The sequence below is a fragment of the Hypanus sabinus genome, chromosome 14 (assembly GCF_030144855.1).
Source record: "Hypanus sabinus isolate sHypSab1 chromosome 14, sHypSab1.hap1, whole genome shotgun sequence".
Taxonomy (NCBI): Eukaryota; Metazoa; Chordata; class Chondrichthyes; order Myliobatiformes; family Dasyatidae; genus Hypanus; species Hypanus sabinus.
Window position 1 is genome coordinate 69,307,757 of NC_082719.1, and position 16,894 is coordinate 69,324,650.

The following is a 16,894-nucleotide window of genomic DNA, read 5'->3' on the forward strand; positions in this document are numbered from 1 at the left end:
ATGTGCATGAATTGTATCTGAACCTCTACAGTGCCTTGAAAAAGTATTCAGCACTCAACGCTTTGAGTATTACAACCAGATATTTTGTTCAATTTAATTGAGAATTTTATTTGTGAATCACATGCTCCTTTTTTCACAGTGGAGCCCAAAAAACAGGGAAAACAGTAAAGCATGAAAAACTAAAAATTTAAAACCTGAAATGTCAGCAGTTCAAAAGTATTCAGCCCCTTCGCTCAGAGCTTAGTAGAACCACCTCTCGCAGCTATTACATCCAATAGTCTTTTTGGATAAGTCTCTATTAGCTTTGCACAATGCAATGGAGACAGATTTGCCCATTCCTCATTGCAAAATTGCTCAAGCTATGCCAGGTTAGTTGGGGAGCGGTAGTGCACAGCAATCTTGAGGTCCTACCAGAGATATTTGGATCAGGTCAAGGTCAGATCTCTGACTGAGCTACTCAAGGACATCAATTTTCTTCATTTGAAGCCACATGGTTGCTCTGGCAGTGTGCTTTGGGTCGTTGTCCTGCTGAATGATGAATTTCCTCCCCAGTTTAAGCTTTCTGGTGGTGGAGATAAGCAGGTTTTTATCCAGGATTTCTCTGTATTTAGCAGCATATATCTTCTCATCAATCCTGACCAGATTTCCAGTCCTTCCTACTGAAAAGCATCCCCTACCCAAACTATACTATACTGTAGGGATGGTGTTGCCTGGATGATGTGCAGTATTAGATTTAGACCACACATACTGTTTAAAGCTGAGGCCAAAAAACTCTACTTTAGTTTCATCTGACAAGACCTTCTTCCACATTCTTGCTGTATCTTCTAAGCAACACTTTGCAACGTCTGGACAGGTAAGGATATGCTTTTTTTTAAGCCAGAGCTTCCTCCTTACCATTTCTTCCATAAATACCCTTTTTGTGCAAGGCCCAAAGAGATTGTGGAGACATGAATCTCATGTCCAGTTGCGGCCACTTACCTCTGCAGCTCACTCAGTGACTGTTGGTGTCACAGCAGCCTCTCTTGCAAGTGCCATTCTTCTCCATTAACCAAATTTTGAGCTGCAGACTGACCTAGGCAGTGTGGCTCTTGTTTTATATTTTTTTCACAGAGAGGGTTCGGGTTAGGGTTAGGGTTAATGTGTTCAATGCCTTTGCGATGTACCCTTTCCTTGTACCCTATTCCAGATTTGTGCTTCTCAATTATCATTTCCCTGACTTGTCTTCTGTCTTTATATTGAAAATCTACCATACTGTTGAACCTTAAGTGGGGGGGGGGTTTGAGGGGTATTTATTCTTATGAATTCATTGAAAACAGGCAATCCTCCTATTTTATACATCCACAAATTGGGTGAGTTGGTGAGATAGTATACAGTATTGCATCCAAGGAAAGTTTGCCTCAAAATTTTTGTTCTTAATTTTTAGTGAATTTTTGACAGGTTTTGGAACTTTTTTTATTTGATTTGACATGATACAGAATGTGTTGTAAATTAGCTCAAAAATCCTACTTTAATATATTTTAAATTTAGAAAATGAGACAATAAAATGTGAAATTATTTGGGGGGTAGGAAATACTTTTTCAAGACACGGTATTCCTCAAATTAGCCTACAGTTCTGCTACTTTTCTCCCTTGTCAACATTTTACCTGGGCCAGATCTACTTTCCTCCCAATGAAATTTGCTTTAATTTTTTTAATTGATTTTTTATGCATTTCTACAACACTACAACAACAAAAAACCAAGACCAAAATAAGAGATAATACAGTGCAAGATAAACATACAATGATAATATAATTCAAAATAATGATAAAAAACACCCAAACTAAAGGCATGTAAAGTTAGTACCCACCATCACCCCCCCCCCCACAAAAAAAATCCAGACCAACCACAGCAAAATGTAGGAAATATAAATCGGAGCATTCAAACCCCCAAACCTGTACATGAAAATAAGAACAAAAGATAATAATGCCTACTACCAAGAAAAAAGAAAGCTGAAAGTAAGGGACTGAAAAAAAAACTTAATCTAAAGAAAAGTTATGAAAATATTCAAGAAAAGGTCCCCACACCTTATGAAACTTTATGTCCAAATTTAGAAGTGAGTAGTGAATTTTTTTAAGTTCTAAACAAGACATAATATCATTAAGCCGTTGAGCATGCGTGGGTGAGGCAACATCTCTCCACCTAAGAAGAATTAAGCTTCTAGCCAAAAGAGAAACAAAAGATAATGTTTGACATTTAGTTGGACTCAAATGTATATCTGTCTCAGCCAAGGAACCAAAAAGAGCAATCAGAGGGTTAGGTTCTAAGTGGCAATTCAGAATACGGGATAAAGTTAGGAAAACATCTCTTCAAAATTTCTCTAGACTAGGGCAGGTTCAGTACTTATGAATAAGAGAAGCCTCACCACTTTTGCACTTATCACAAACAGGACTAATGTTAGAGTAAAAATGGGACAATTTAGATTTGGACATGTGAGCCCTATGTATGATCTTAAACTGTAAAAGACAGTGGCAAGCACAAAGAGAAGTTGAGTTAACTGACTTGAGAATTGAGTCCCAGACTACATCAGATAAGGAAATATTTAAGTCATGCTGCCAAGCCGTTCTAATTTTATCAAAGGGGGCACTGATTTATCAAAGTTCACTCTCATGTAGGTTAAGTTTAAGGTACTGATTTATCATGAATAAAAGATATTAAGCCCTTAACCAGTGGATTAATAGAAAGAATCTCAGGAAAGTTGGGTAATAAAAGATTAATGAAGTGAATGATTTGGAGATAACTAAAGAAATGGGCAATAGGTAGATTAAACTTAGCAGAGAGTTATTGAAAAAATGTGAAATGATTATCAATGAAAAGATCTTTAAAATGCCTAATGCCCTTTCTATACCAATCATAAAATGTTGAATCATGCAAAGAAGGTGAATTAAGATGATTATGTAAAATAGGACTAGAAAGGGAAAAACCAATGAAACCATTAAATTTTCTAAACTGGACCCATATTTGTAGAGTATGTCTAACAAGAGGGTTACAATTAGTCCAGGCAAACTACTAGGGAGTACAGATCCAAGAAGTGCAGAAATAGAGAGATCCTTAGTAGAGTTCAACTCCATTGCTACCCACTTGGGACAGTCAGACTGGCTATGAAAAAAAGACCGGAAGGTAAGACAACGAATATTAGCTGCCCAATATTTTAGACGAAAATTAGGTAAAGCCATGCCACCTTCTTTTTTAGATTTTTGAAGATAAACTTTATTAAGTCTAGAACAATTATCCTTCCATAGATAGGATAAAATAATAGTCTAAGGAATCAAAGAAGGTTTTAGAAATAAAAATTGGAATAGATTGAAATAAATATAAAAATTTAGGGAGGATATATATTTTAAAAACGTTAACACGACCTACCAATGACAAACTCTGTTTGGTAGAGTTCAAAAGATTAGCAAAATTTTCACGAAAAAGATCCTTAAAATTCCTTGTAACTGTAATACCAACATAAATAAATTGCTTATCAACTACTTTAAAGGGGAGGTCATGAAATGCTAATGCTTGTGCTTCTTTATTAATTGGAAAAAGTTCACTTTCATGTAGGTTAAGTTTATAGCCAGAAAACTGGCTAAATTGATCAAGTGAAAACATTGGGGGTAAGGATGTGGACAAATTTGAAAGAAAAAGTAATAAATTGTCAGCATAAGGAGAAACTTTATGCTCAACACCCCATCACCCTCCAGATCCCCGTCAGTTCAGGACAGCTTCGAAATGCAATCGCCAGTGGCCCTACAGCCAAATCAAAAAGGAAGGGGCTTAAAGGGCATCCCTGACCGGTGCCACGTTTAAGGTTAAAAGACTGGGATTGCTGAGAGTTAGTCAAAACAGAAGTGGTAGGACATAAATATAACTATTTAATCCAAGAGAGAAAACTTTGATCGAGGTTAAATTTTTCTAAAACTGCAAGAAGGTAATTCCACTCTATACAGTCGAACGCTTTCTCCGCTTTGAGAGAAATAACGCATTCAGGAGTCCCAATTGAAGGTGAGTATAAAATATTGAATAAACGCCGTATTTTAAAAAAGGAAAGACGATTTTTAATAAAACCAGTTTGGTCATCAGAAATAGTAGAAGGTATAACATTTTCCAATCTATGGGCCAGAACTTGGCCAAAATTTTGACATCAACATTTAGCAAAGAAATCGGCCTGTAAGAGGAGCACTCTGTTGGGTCTTTGCCCTTTTTGGGTAGAAGAATAATACATGCCTCATTAAATGAAGGTGGCAATTTGCCATGATTAAACAAATCAGATAATACTGAGAGTAACAGATGAAAGAAGTGAGGAGAATGATTTAAAAAATTCTATGGGAAACCCATCAGGTCCGGGAGATTTGCCCGACGACAGTGCAGAAATAACAAAAGATATTTCTTCTAGTGATATAAGCTCATTAAGTTGTTTTAAAATCAGATGAAAGCGAAGGGATAATCAAGCTATTTCAAAAAAGGTCAACAGAAATATTATCATTTAGGGATTCGGAGGAATAAAGCCGAGAATATAAATTCTTAAATAGGTCATTAATTTCAGAATGATTCAATGTAATACCTCCATTCTCCTTCCGAATCTTTGTAATATGTTGCTTAACTTTAGAATGTCTCAACTGATTAACTAGAAACTTGCCAGATCTGTCACCATGAATATAAAAGCGACTCTTACTTTCAAGAAGTTGATGTTCGACCGGTTGAGTAGAGAGAAGGTCAAATTTAGTTTGGAGTTCTACACGCTTCTTGTACAATTCGGGGTTTTTAGTCTGGGCGTATAGTTGATCTAATACTTTAATCTGATTAATCAAATCTAATTGCTCTAAACGGGACGTTCTATTAAGATCTCGTTTGTAAAGAGGGTTTCTTCTTTTTTGTTAACTAGCAGGAATGCTAATTTACTGATAACGAGAATGGTATTCCTTTGTAAACCAAATGGTGATTAATGTTCTTTCTTCTGAGTCTGTAAGCTTTTGTTGACGGGCTTTTGGGCAGATCGGCGCGAGGGGGTCGAGAGAGAGGATGCAATGCTCTAAGTTGGGCGAGGATCGGACCCCAAAGGGGGGTCCGAGGCCGGGAGATTCTCCGAGGAGGGGGGGGGGGATGAAGCTAGATGTGCTTGGTTGACCACTCAGAGGGTCCTGAGCTGTTTGGAGAGTCCGAGGAGTTCGGAGGGTCCTGAGCTGCGAGTCGAGGAGTTTGGAGGGGATCGAATGGTGGCCAGAAGACTTCAGAAATTGAGCTCCAACGGCTGTGCACGAAGTGGTTTGGACTTTGATAAGTTTGGCGCCTTTTCTTTAATTTTCTCTTCATATATACTGTATCGTTATTAATCACTTAGTTATAGTAACCTTTATAAATTGTACTCATTTAATCGCATATGGTGTACTGTCTGTTTTTGGGTGAGGCGGGGACATCACACAGCATCCACACCAGCTGATTACCCAGTTTGGCGGGGCTGAGGCGACCCAGGGGGTTACATTGTGGGGTGCTCGTCCGGGATTGATTTCTGTGGAAGCTGTGTGATCACCCTCTTTAAATTGTGTCTGCGGCGAAGAGCTGTTGTGCCTTTGTGGGTGTGTGATTGCTGGTTATCGCTGCGTGTGTGTTGGGTGGGGTGGCTGCTGTTGTTAGCCTCGAGGTCGTTGTTTGAGTTCCAACTAGTGCTGACGAAATGGTGGTGGGACCATGGGTTGTCCGTACTGTTTGGAGAGTGAGGTGTGACAGGTTGGGATGTTTCAGCAGTGGTGGGCTCCGCCCGGTTATTGGAATAATGTCCAGCCCTAAAGGAGCGGAGGCGTGGGCGGAGTGGACCTCTCAGTTGTTGGGTGAGTGGCAGTGCTTGGCTGAGGGAAAGCGACAGGGACGGGTTGAAAGTTTGAGTAGGCGGGCTGGTGACTTTGTTAGAACTGTCAGGCGCAATTACCTCGAAGTGACCACTGCCAGTTCTGGGAAAGTGTGGGAAAATGCGTGTGGTTCGACTGGAAGTCAAATGCCGCAGCTGGGGGGCTTATTATATCTGTGGCAGGAGATTGGTGGGAAGTTTTTAGGGTATCCCTTTTTGCCTAGGGGGGGCAGATAAATTGCTTGTGGTGCCAAGGGGATCTGTCAAGGGGATCGGTTGTTCCGTTGATTCGAGAGGTGTCAGGAAACTTACAGGAGGCCCAGTGGGGGAAAGGCTTGGGGTCTCTGGGGGAGCACGTTCCCAGCAATGTACCAAGGAACTCCCGAAAGGTACAGACTCTATTCCTGAAGGCTTAGAGGGGCCATGCGCACAGGTGTTGTTACGGATGGATGGAAGTCAAGTTAAAGCCATCCTTGGCACCGGGGCGCCGGTTAAGTTGCTGTACAGTTTGTTTCATAACCGTTATTGGAAGCATTTACCCTTGACGACATTGAGGACACTGGAGATTCGGGGTACCAGTGCCGGTGATTATCCAGACAACGGTTGTTGGTCAGTGAAAATGGAGTTCTTAGAGGCAAATGTGGAGGAGACTGAGGTTCATGAATCGTTAATGCTGATGTGTCCGGACCCTGTTGAGACGGGCAGCGTTTCTGTTCTAGAGAGAACCAAAATCCTGCTGGTGCGCTTGGGAGCCTGCCTGGAGGAGGCGGGTGAGCGCTGTTTGGAGGCATTGTCGATGCACCCAGGGTTTCGAGCTGCTTGTGCGGACGTGTGTAGCAGCATTGGGCTGATACCGAATTCAAACAAGAGCCAGTGGTGGTACGGCCTGGGGGAAGTATCTGAGGGTGAGACCCTCTTCGTGGACGCTGCGAAATACCACAAGGGAGGGGAGTTGACTGCTGAAGACACCTCGGAGAGAGAGAGGTTGCAGCGACTGGCCCCTACAGCCATGGAAGATGTAGGCAGCGTGTGTATGGATTATATTGCGTTGAAGAGGCGCACTGTCAGTGACCAGAATATGGCCCTGAGGGCCAGAGAGGCGATGGCCTGTCTGAGTGGTGTGAAGTGGTTTAAGGTGCTGGATCTGAGGAGTGGATGTTGCCAGATCCCGATGAGTGGGGCCAACAAGGAGAAGACGGCCGTTATAAATTCCCTAGGAGTCTTCGGGTCCGAAAAGATGCCACAGGGCTGGAGCCCTTGCAACCTTCCTGCGGGGCAGGTGGAAGACCATAGGGGATGTGGAGGCGTTTGGAGTTTTGGTGTATGTGGATGATCTCTTGGTATTTGGATTTGCCTCAGGAGAATATGAAGTGAGGTCGTTGCAGGAGCAGCTGAGAACTACCGAGTTAAAGTGTTTTCGGGACACGTGCCAGGGCTGGCGAAGGTCGCAGCTCGTGAGAGACTGTCTCTACGGAATCAAGTTTGAAATGAAGACGGAGAGACTGGAGAAAGTGATCTGGAACCATTCGGAAGACTTACAAGTTGGAGAGAATGAAGAAAGTTGTCTGACTGAGGGTAATAGCAAACTGAGAACCCGGAGAGGGGAGTTTGCAGAGGTGAAGAAATTACAGACGAATCTCAGAAGAGAGAAGCGGAAGCTTGAAGGGAACCTGAAGATGACCATCGACAGTTCAAATGAAGTGCAAAACCTGAAAGTTGATCCGGAAGAGGTCATGAGGAAGAAAAAGCTGGAGAGAAGTGCAGTGAATACTGAACAGGAGGCTGAAGAGACTGCGGGAGCAGTGCAGGCAACGTGTTTCCGTTTGGAGAAGATCAAACAGCAGCTACCGATCACAAGAATGAGGAAGAATACAGATTCGATGGATGATGTGCTGGATGTGTGGTACATGCTGCCTTTTGCTGACTTTCCCTCGATTGAGGAAGAGACCTTTGGCCCTTCTCCCATTGAGTCAGGTGTAGCGGGGAGGGTTAGCTGTGTGCAGTGTGGGGCATGAGTCAGAAGTTGAGAGAGGAATTGGTAGTGGGCCCAAGGTATCCCCAGTTGTGTCCGAGCCTGAAGGGTTTAGGTGAGGGGGTACGGAGGCCTCAGAAGGGTTAGGGAACTCCCAGATAGTTGGCCTAAGTAGCGCCTGAGGAACAGGGCGTGAGGGTTACTGTGTGGGGAGATGTCACTGTTTGTGCTTGGGTTACGGTGTGTTGGCAGGAAAGGTGGCGAGTTATTTAGTAGTCATGAGGACATGACTTTTATTTGGTGGAGGGAGTGTAAAGAGGGTTTCTTCTTTTTTGTTAACTAGCAGGAATGCTAATTTACTGATAACGAGAATGGTATTCCTTTGTAAACCAAATGGGGATTAATGTTCTTTCTTCTGAGTCTGTAAGCTTTTGTTGACGGGCTTTTGGGCAGATCGGTGCGAGGGGGTCGAGAGAGAGGACGCAATGCTCTAAGCTGGGCGAGGATCGGACCCCAAAGGGGGGTCCGAGGCCGGGAGATTCTCCGAGGGGGTGGGGGGGATGAAGCTAGATGTGCTTGGTTGACCACTCGGAGGGTCCTGAGCTGTTTGGAGAGTCCGAGGAGTTCGGAGGGTCCTGAGCTGCAAGTCAAGGAGTTCGGAGGGGATCGAATGGTGGCCAGAAGACTTCAGAAATTGAGCTCCAACGGCTGTGCACGAAGTGGTTTGGACTTTGATAAGTTTGGCGCCTTTTCTTTAATTTTCTCTTCATATATACTGTATCGTTATTAATCACTTAGTTATAGTAACCTTTATAAATTGTACTCATTTAATCGCATATGGTGTACTGTCTGTTCTTGGATGAGGCGGGGACATCACACAGCATCCACACCAGCTGATTACCCAGTTTGGCGGGGCTGAAGGCTGCTCCCCCTAGACAAGAACGAGCTGAGCGAGCCTGAGGCGACCCAGGGGGTTACACGTTGTATATGAAATTATCTGACCCCTCAAATATGCTTTCATAGCATCCCAGACAATCTGGGATGAAATTTCAGGTGATGTATTGGTGTTTAGGAAAAAAGTTATCTGATCCTTAATAACTTTTACAAAATCATCATCCGATAACAAAGTCGGGTTAAAACGCCAATGTTTATTCTTCTGAGGGAGACCGGGAAGATTTAAAGACAAAGTGACTGGAGCATGATTGGAAATCAATATACTCTGATAATCACAAGAGTGAACAAATGAAATAAGTTGATTATTGACTTTTAAAAAATCAATTCTAGTAAAAGTATGAAGAACATGTAAACAAAAAAGAATAATCTCTCTCAGTAGGATGAAGAGCACGCCATATATCAGAGATACCATAGTTAGAAAGAAAAGAATGAATAGCTAAAGCAAATTTAGTAGGTAATCTAGGAACAGAGGACGATCGATCCAAAGCTGGATCTAACCAGCAGTTAAAGTCACCACCCAGTATAAGAGAGTATAAATTCAGATCTGGCAATGAAGAAAAAAAGCGTTCAAAAAAGTTATCATCAGAATTAGGAGCATACAAGTTAGCTAGTACCACCTTAGTGTTATATAATTTGCTAGAAACAATAATAAAACGGCCATTTGTATCAGATATCTTACTATGGAGTTCAAAAGAAATACTTGAATTAATAAGAATAGAAAACCCCCTAGCTTTGGCCGGGAAGGATAAATGAAAATGCTGACCCACCCACCTTGACATAAGATGAGAATTGTCGAAATTACGAATACGAGTTTCTTGGAGGAAGGCAATGTCAGCTTTAAGTTGCTTAATATGGGAGAAGACCTTCCTTCTTTTAACAGGATGATTCAATCCCTTTACATTCCAGCTCACAAATTTCAATGGACTACCCATTACTAATTGTTAAAACATAAAAGGTCAGACATTCAAATAACAGTTTGGGAGCAAAAATATAAACATAAATCGGTAAAATCAGGACACAGACAATTCCTGAATAACAAGGAAAAGCAATAAAAACATTGGATAGTGTTGGTACTAGAGAACCCACCTCACCCTCACAACCCAAAACTAGATGGCGGCTCAGAAAAGCAGCTAGCTCTACAAGAAAAAAGACACCCCAAAAACCAACTTCCAGTTCTGTACATTGACATAAGCTCAGTTTAAATAATATAGCAAAAACTAGCTAACTTATGCACTGCAAATCAGAATTGCAAACAGAAACAATATCATTAGAAAAAAATAAGACTTGATATGAAATAATAATCGAGAAATAATCTACCCATGAGAAACTATGAAAAAGTGAAAAAAAGGTAAATTTAAGAGAAAAAAAGGGGGAAAAAAGAGAGGAGGAATTTGATATATATATAAACAAAGTACATAACAGCCGTTTGGAAAAAAAAGCAAGTCAGATACAATAAATTAGAAGGGTGACCTTCAGTAAAAACTCTAAGCCTCCTAAATAAACTGAAACCAATTATGGTTCTCAGTAGATAATGTTATTCAAAAGTAAACAAAGTTACACAGATTAAATCTGAGTCCGCAGGAAAGCTTTTTTAATTGATCATTAAAGAAAATCACACCAAGTCCGAAGAGAAACCGACTAAAACCATTTATGGTTCTCAGTAGTTAAAGATATTCAAAAGTGGACTAAATTACTCGAATAAGTTCTGAGTCCGCAAAAAGATTTTTATTTTAGAAAGTACTTATTGGTCATTTTAGAAAGTCAAACCAGGTCCGAAGAAGTCAAAATGGCTGGGAGACCTTCAAAAAACTTCTCGGCCTCCTTGACAGACTTAAAACCATTTGTACTCCCCAGTAGTAAGCGTAATTCGAAGATCGGCAGGATTACGGAGGGAAGGTTTGAATCCACGATTAAAGAGCTCTTTCATAACACCTTTGAACTCGGCACACATCTTCAAAACCTGGGGGGGGCATAGTCTTCAACGATACGAATGGTATTACCTCGGTAAACCAGGGTACCTCTCCGGCGTGCCTCCATTTTCAGAAGATTATTCACCTGATAGCAATGAAAACACAGGGTAATTGGGCGTGCTCTACAACCCAAAACAGCTTGAGGAATAAATATTCTATGGGCTCTTTCTAACTCAGGTGGAGTCGGAAGAATTTCTGTCCCGAAAATCTCACAAAGGAAAGAAGAGAAAAATTTAACGGGAGAGCCCGTTCCAGTGGCCTCTGGCAAATGGAGAATTCGTAAATTATTATGTCTGCTCCAATTTTTGAGATCTGCCATTTTGGAAGTAAGTTTACTGTTCTGCTCTGTCAAGTTGGAGCACAGAGTTTCCAGCTGCTGAATGCGGCGCTTTAAATCTTCGGCAGTTAGGTTAATGCGAGATAATTGTTTGGCTTGTTCATCCACTCCGGCATTAATCTGATCCAATTTTGACTCCAGCTGACTGATAGAGGCCCTAAATTCAGTCTTGATATCAATTATAATGTCCTGTCGATTCTGTTCTGTTGATTCTGTAGAAAGAATCTCAGCTGACAGAGACATAGAAGCTTCCCCAGATTTAGGAATCTTTGTAGCCATTGTGAGATAGAGGTATTCGCAGGCAGATAAGAAAGGCAAATAAATTAACAAACTGAAATTAAAAAAGGGAGGTACATCATGCGAAGGTAAGAAATGTAACGGAGCAAAAGTTGAAGCGACTAAACAATCGCCATCTTACTGGAAGTCCTGCTTTAATTATTTTTTACTTTGGAATGCTCCTCGTAACCTGAATCTGGTAATGTTGTGATCCCTTTCTTCCAGATGATCTCCTTCTAGAACTTGTTACACTTTACATCTCATTCCCCAAGATCAGATCTTGCATGCCTCCTTCTTTCTTAGACCAGAAACACACTGCCCTGAAAGTAATGCTTTTACAAATTCTTCAACCTGCCTGTCTTTAACATTATTGATATCTGAGCTTACATTAGGAATAATTAAAGTCACCTATTACAAGAACCCTGTTTCATTATACCCCCACTCATTGGTGATACAAAAAAATTACCCAGCAGCACAGCATTTCTTAGCTTAATCATATTCTGTCTTCGAATTGTCTACGCCACCCACTTTCACCTAAGGATGCTTATGTGAGAATGCTGTTCTTGGACTACAGTTCAGCATTCAACACCATTATTCCATCCAGGCTCAACAGGAAACTCAGAGACCTCAGCTTTGATCCTGCCTTGTGCAGCTGAATCCTGAACTTCCTGTCAGATCGTCAGCAAGTGGTAAGAGTGGGTTCCCTCACACAGGAGCTCCTCAGGGCTGAGTACTAAGCCCCCTCTTTACTCTCTGTATACCCATGACTGTGTCGCCACCCACAGCTCCAATCTGCTAATTAAATTTGCCAATGACACTATATTAGCCTAATCTCAAACAATAATGAGGTGGCCTACAGGGAAGAAGTCATCTCTCTGACACAGTACTGACAAGAAAACAACCTGTCTCTCAATGTCGCAAAACCAAAGGGACTGGTTGTGGATTACAGGAGGAATGGAGATGGGCTAACCCCTATTGACATCAATGGATCTGGGGATGAGAGGGTAAACAGCTTTAAGTTCCTCGGCATAAACATCACCGAGGATCTCACGTGGTCTGTACACACCAGCTGTGTGGTGATAAAGGCACAACAGTGCCTTTCACCTCAGACGGTTGAGAAAGTTTGGTATGGGCCCCCAAATCCTGAGAACTTTCTACAGAGCATCTTGATTGGCTGCATCACTGCCTGGTATGAGAACTGTACCTCCCTTAATCACAGGACTCTGCAGAGAGTGCTGCAGGCAGTCCATCACATCTGTAGTTGTGAACTTCCCATGATTCAGGACATTTACAAAGACAGGTGTGAGAAAAAGGCCCGAAGGATCTTTGGGGACCAAGTCACCCGAACAACAATCTATTCCAGCTGCTACCATTTGGGAACCTGTACTGCAGAGTAAAAGCCAGGACCAACAGGCTCCGGGACAGCTTCTTCCACGAGGCCATCAGACTGATTAACTCATGCTGATTTGAGTATATTTCTATGTCACATTGACTGTTCTATTATAAATTACTATGATTGCACATTGCACATTTAGACGGAGACGCAACGGAAAGAATTTTACTCCTCATGTATGTGAAGCCAATTCAATTCAGAACTGGAATACTCTCATTAATCAACATTGTTACTCTTACTCCTTTCTTACCTGCTTTTCCTGAGCGCTTTGACAAAACTGGAAAAATCAGAGCCCCATCAGCTCCTTTTTGAAGCATGTTTGTGTTATTGTCACATCATATTCCCAGAGGACCATCTGTGCTCGTTGCTCACTGACCTTATTTACTAAACATTACACATTCACAAACATACAGAGTAGATCAACTCAGTTTTATCATTTCCTTTTTAACTGATCTCTGTAAAATTCCTTTGCTGTTGAAATCTAGTGTGAACTTTTACACAGTTTTGTTGTGCCTTTTTGTCTTTAATTTCTATCATTTAACCATATCACTTCTCTATAGCTCCAAGTTCACACCACCATTCTCTCTTGATTAGATTCATTTTCTACCATAACTTCTACCATAACCCCACCATAAAATAATTTTGCACTGCATTTCCATCCATAAACATTCCAATTTTTCTATACTCCAAGGAGATATCTGACTCCTGTACAAACCTATAATCCCATTTTGCATGAATAAAATAATAATTCCATGTTAATGAAAATCTGCCTACAGATCACTGAGGTAAACTGCTTTTAAAGAGGTCTGGTTGCACCTGGCCAGCTGTGGAGATGACTGGAGCATGCAGTAATCAAGTTCGGTGTCCATAACAACAAAGAGAAAGTCTGCAGATGCTGGAAATCCAAGCAACACACGCAAAATGCCAGAGGAACTCAGCAGGCCAGGAAGCATCACTGAAGTAAAACATTTTGGTGTCCATAATGCCATGAAGGAGGCACATTGATTTTCTTAATAATGTTTACTTTTCCATCTCCAATTTGTTGGCTGACACAGTGTTTTCTATAATGGTCTACTGATAATAGTACATGCCATGATACTGTACCAATCCAACCCTGCTTTCATCTTGAAAAATGGATGGCAATTGAGGAATTATAATTAATGACTTTAAAAGTAGGGAAACCACCAACACCACCTTTCATCAAAAAAAGTTTTCATGTGGAGGTGACAAAGCATAGGACGAAATATGAACACAAAAGATTCTGCAGATGTTGGAACTCCAGAGAAACATACACAAAATGCTGGAAGAACTCAGAAGGTATAGCAGTATCTATGGAAATAAACAGTCAACGTTTCAGGCCATGACCCTTCATCAGGGCTCAGGACCGGATGAAATATGATTTAGATTGTAAGATAATCGTGAATGAAGGCTAAATATGGCATGGCCTCTTAACAGAATATACAACATTCTTCTGTAAGTCAGTGTCAGAGCACAAAACTCTGTCTTGCAGCCCATCCCCTAAAACCTTCACTAATTTTTATAGGAACACCGTAGAAAGCAGTCTTCTAGGGTGTGTCACAACCTGGTATGGAAGTTGTCCTGCCCAAGACCGGAAGAAGCTACAGAAGATCGTGAACATAGCCTAGCACATCACACAAACCAATCTTCCATCCTTGGACTCACTTTACACTGCACGCTGTCAGAGCAGTGCTGCCAGGATAATCAAGGACAAGACCCACCCAGTCAACACACTTTTTGTCCCACTTCCCTCCAGGAGAAGGGTCAGGAGCTTGAAGATTCGTACAGCCAGATTTGGGAACAGCTTCTTTCCAACTGTGATAAGACTGCTGAACAGATCCTGACCCGGATCTGGGCCGAACCTTCCAAATATCCGGACCTGCCTTGCACTACCTTACTTTCCCTTTTCTATTTTCTAATTATGATTTATAATTTAAATTTTTATTATATTTACTTCAATTTGTACTTCAGGGAGCGCGAAGAGCAGAAACAAATATCACTGTGATGATTGTACGCTCCAGTATCGATTGTTTGGTGACAATAAAGTAAAGTAAATCACATCCCTGCCAATCTTTTTGCCCAGTGAACTAACCACTTTACTCACATAACGACCCGAGCTATTTAAGTATCTGTGCAAATGCATCTTAAGGTAGTAACTATATCAATTCCACCATCACCTTTGGCAGCATGTTCCAGCTATCTGTAAACCATACTTACCTTTCATATACCTTTAAAACTGCTACATCTTATTACTCTGAGCCCTCATCTTTGACAACCCTACCATAAGGAAAAAGATCTGAGCTTTCTAATAAACATAATCTTCTCACAGATCACCACTCAGCTTCCTTCACTCCACGTAAAACAAACATAATCTGTACAATTTCTCCTGGAACTAAAGTTCTGTGATCCAGGCAACCAGCTGAATCTTTTCTGTAATGGCTCCAGTGTAACAACATTGTTTCTGTGTGGCAATCAAAACTGCACACAACGCTCTCAAGTACGGACTAACTCATGTTTTTTAAAGTTGTAACATAATGTCACTGCTCTTATGTTCTACGTCCTGACTTATAGGAGAAAACACCATATGCCTTCTTTACCACCATATCCAGCTGTGTCACTACTTTCAGGTAACTATGGATTTGGACCCCAAACTTTATACATCGCCATTCCTTCATACCCTACCATTTACTGGATATGTGTTACCCCTATATCACTTCCCAAATTGCATTGCATTACACCTGTGAAGAATAAATTACATCTGTCAATTCTTAGCCAAGCTTTCTATCTGATCTGTAAACTGCTGTAACCTGAGACAACTTTTCTCACTATACACAAGATTGCCAATATATGGATGATTATCAGACTTACAAATTATTCGTCGTACATTCAATACCAAGCTGCTAACATATAACACAAACATTAAAGGTCACAACAACAATCTTCATGATATACCACTAGTCACAGACTTCCAATCAAAAAAAATCTTCAACTAATACTCTCTACTTCCTATCACCATGTCAATGTTGGATCCAAATAACCAGCTCACCATTTGGATTAACCCTCAGAAGCCAATCACAAAGGACGTTGTCAACTGCCTTGCTGTAGTTAACACTGAAACACTGACTGCTGTGCCTTCATCAATTGCCTTAGTTACCTCCTCAAATTTGCAAACTAACTTGTAAGACAAGATTTATCCCCACCCCACACACACAACCACATTAAGTTTCCCGAATCAGTCCTTGCCTTTTCAAAGACACACGTTGTTGTCTTTACTCTTCTGCAATAATGTATTTCCCGCGGATGCAAGGGTCATCAGTTTCTAGAAATCTGGCGTATATTCGCTGCCTTTTTAAAAATAAACTCTCCTCCAGTAATCTGATACCGTGCCTGCAGCTAAGAGCTATGTGAAAATCTTCATCTTTTTTAATATATTAACATAATTATGTAAGATTCCCCTCAATCTAACCTGCCATAGATAGCCCATGGTCTCTATATGCAACCCTAGTTTCCTTCTTACACCCTCATTATTCAATGCCCTCGCTTGTTATACATGCAAATGAAAAGACAATATGTAAGCATATAGGTCGCATGTATTATAAAAGACCGATTGCAATGCAGCATCCAGCATGCTTATTCCTCCAGAAACCTTAATCACATGGTGACTCTGCTGCTACCATCCGACTACTGAGCACGACCCAGGTTCACAACTGACTTCACACGCGCTGCAACACCCGTGGCAACATCAATACCAGCAGCGAGTCTTACTTACCCTGGGTTCCCTCCACCACCATCCCCTCCTTTGGCTTTTTTCGACGAATCTTCCTCGAACACGCTGAACAGATCATCGCCAAACGCATCCGCCATCTCTCCCGGCGGACCCACAATCCCACAATCCTTTGAGGCCAGGATGGTGGCTGAAAAGAAACAAAATAAACGGCGCGTTCCGACTTCCGAAAATTCAGTGGCCAATCAATCTCTTGAAGCAAGTTGTACGGATGCTGAAATCTTTCAATGAAAGAAAGAGCCGTCCGTTTAAGGCGCAGAAGACCTTGAATCTATTATGATCCCTATCTAATCAGAGATTTACTAACAAAAGATCTGCAGATGT

At 41.3% G+C, this 16,894-nt stretch overlaps 1 protein-coding gene across 1 annotated transcript in view; it reads right to left on the bottom strand.

Moving 5' to 3' along the window:
• The window catches only part of mtrex (Mtr4 exosome RNA helicase), a 119,361-nt gene extending 102,649 nt beyond the window's left edge, over nt 1-16,712 (bottom strand). Inside the window, exon 1 of the mRNA XM_059989405.1 lies at nt 16,556-16,712. Within this exon, the coding sequence (XP_059845388.1) occupies nt 16,556-16,650 (95 nt within the window). The 5' untranslated portion in view covers nt 16,651-16,712. The remainder of the gene's footprint in view (nt 1-16,555) is intronic.
• Nucleotides 16,713-16,894: the final 182 nt, after the last annotated feature.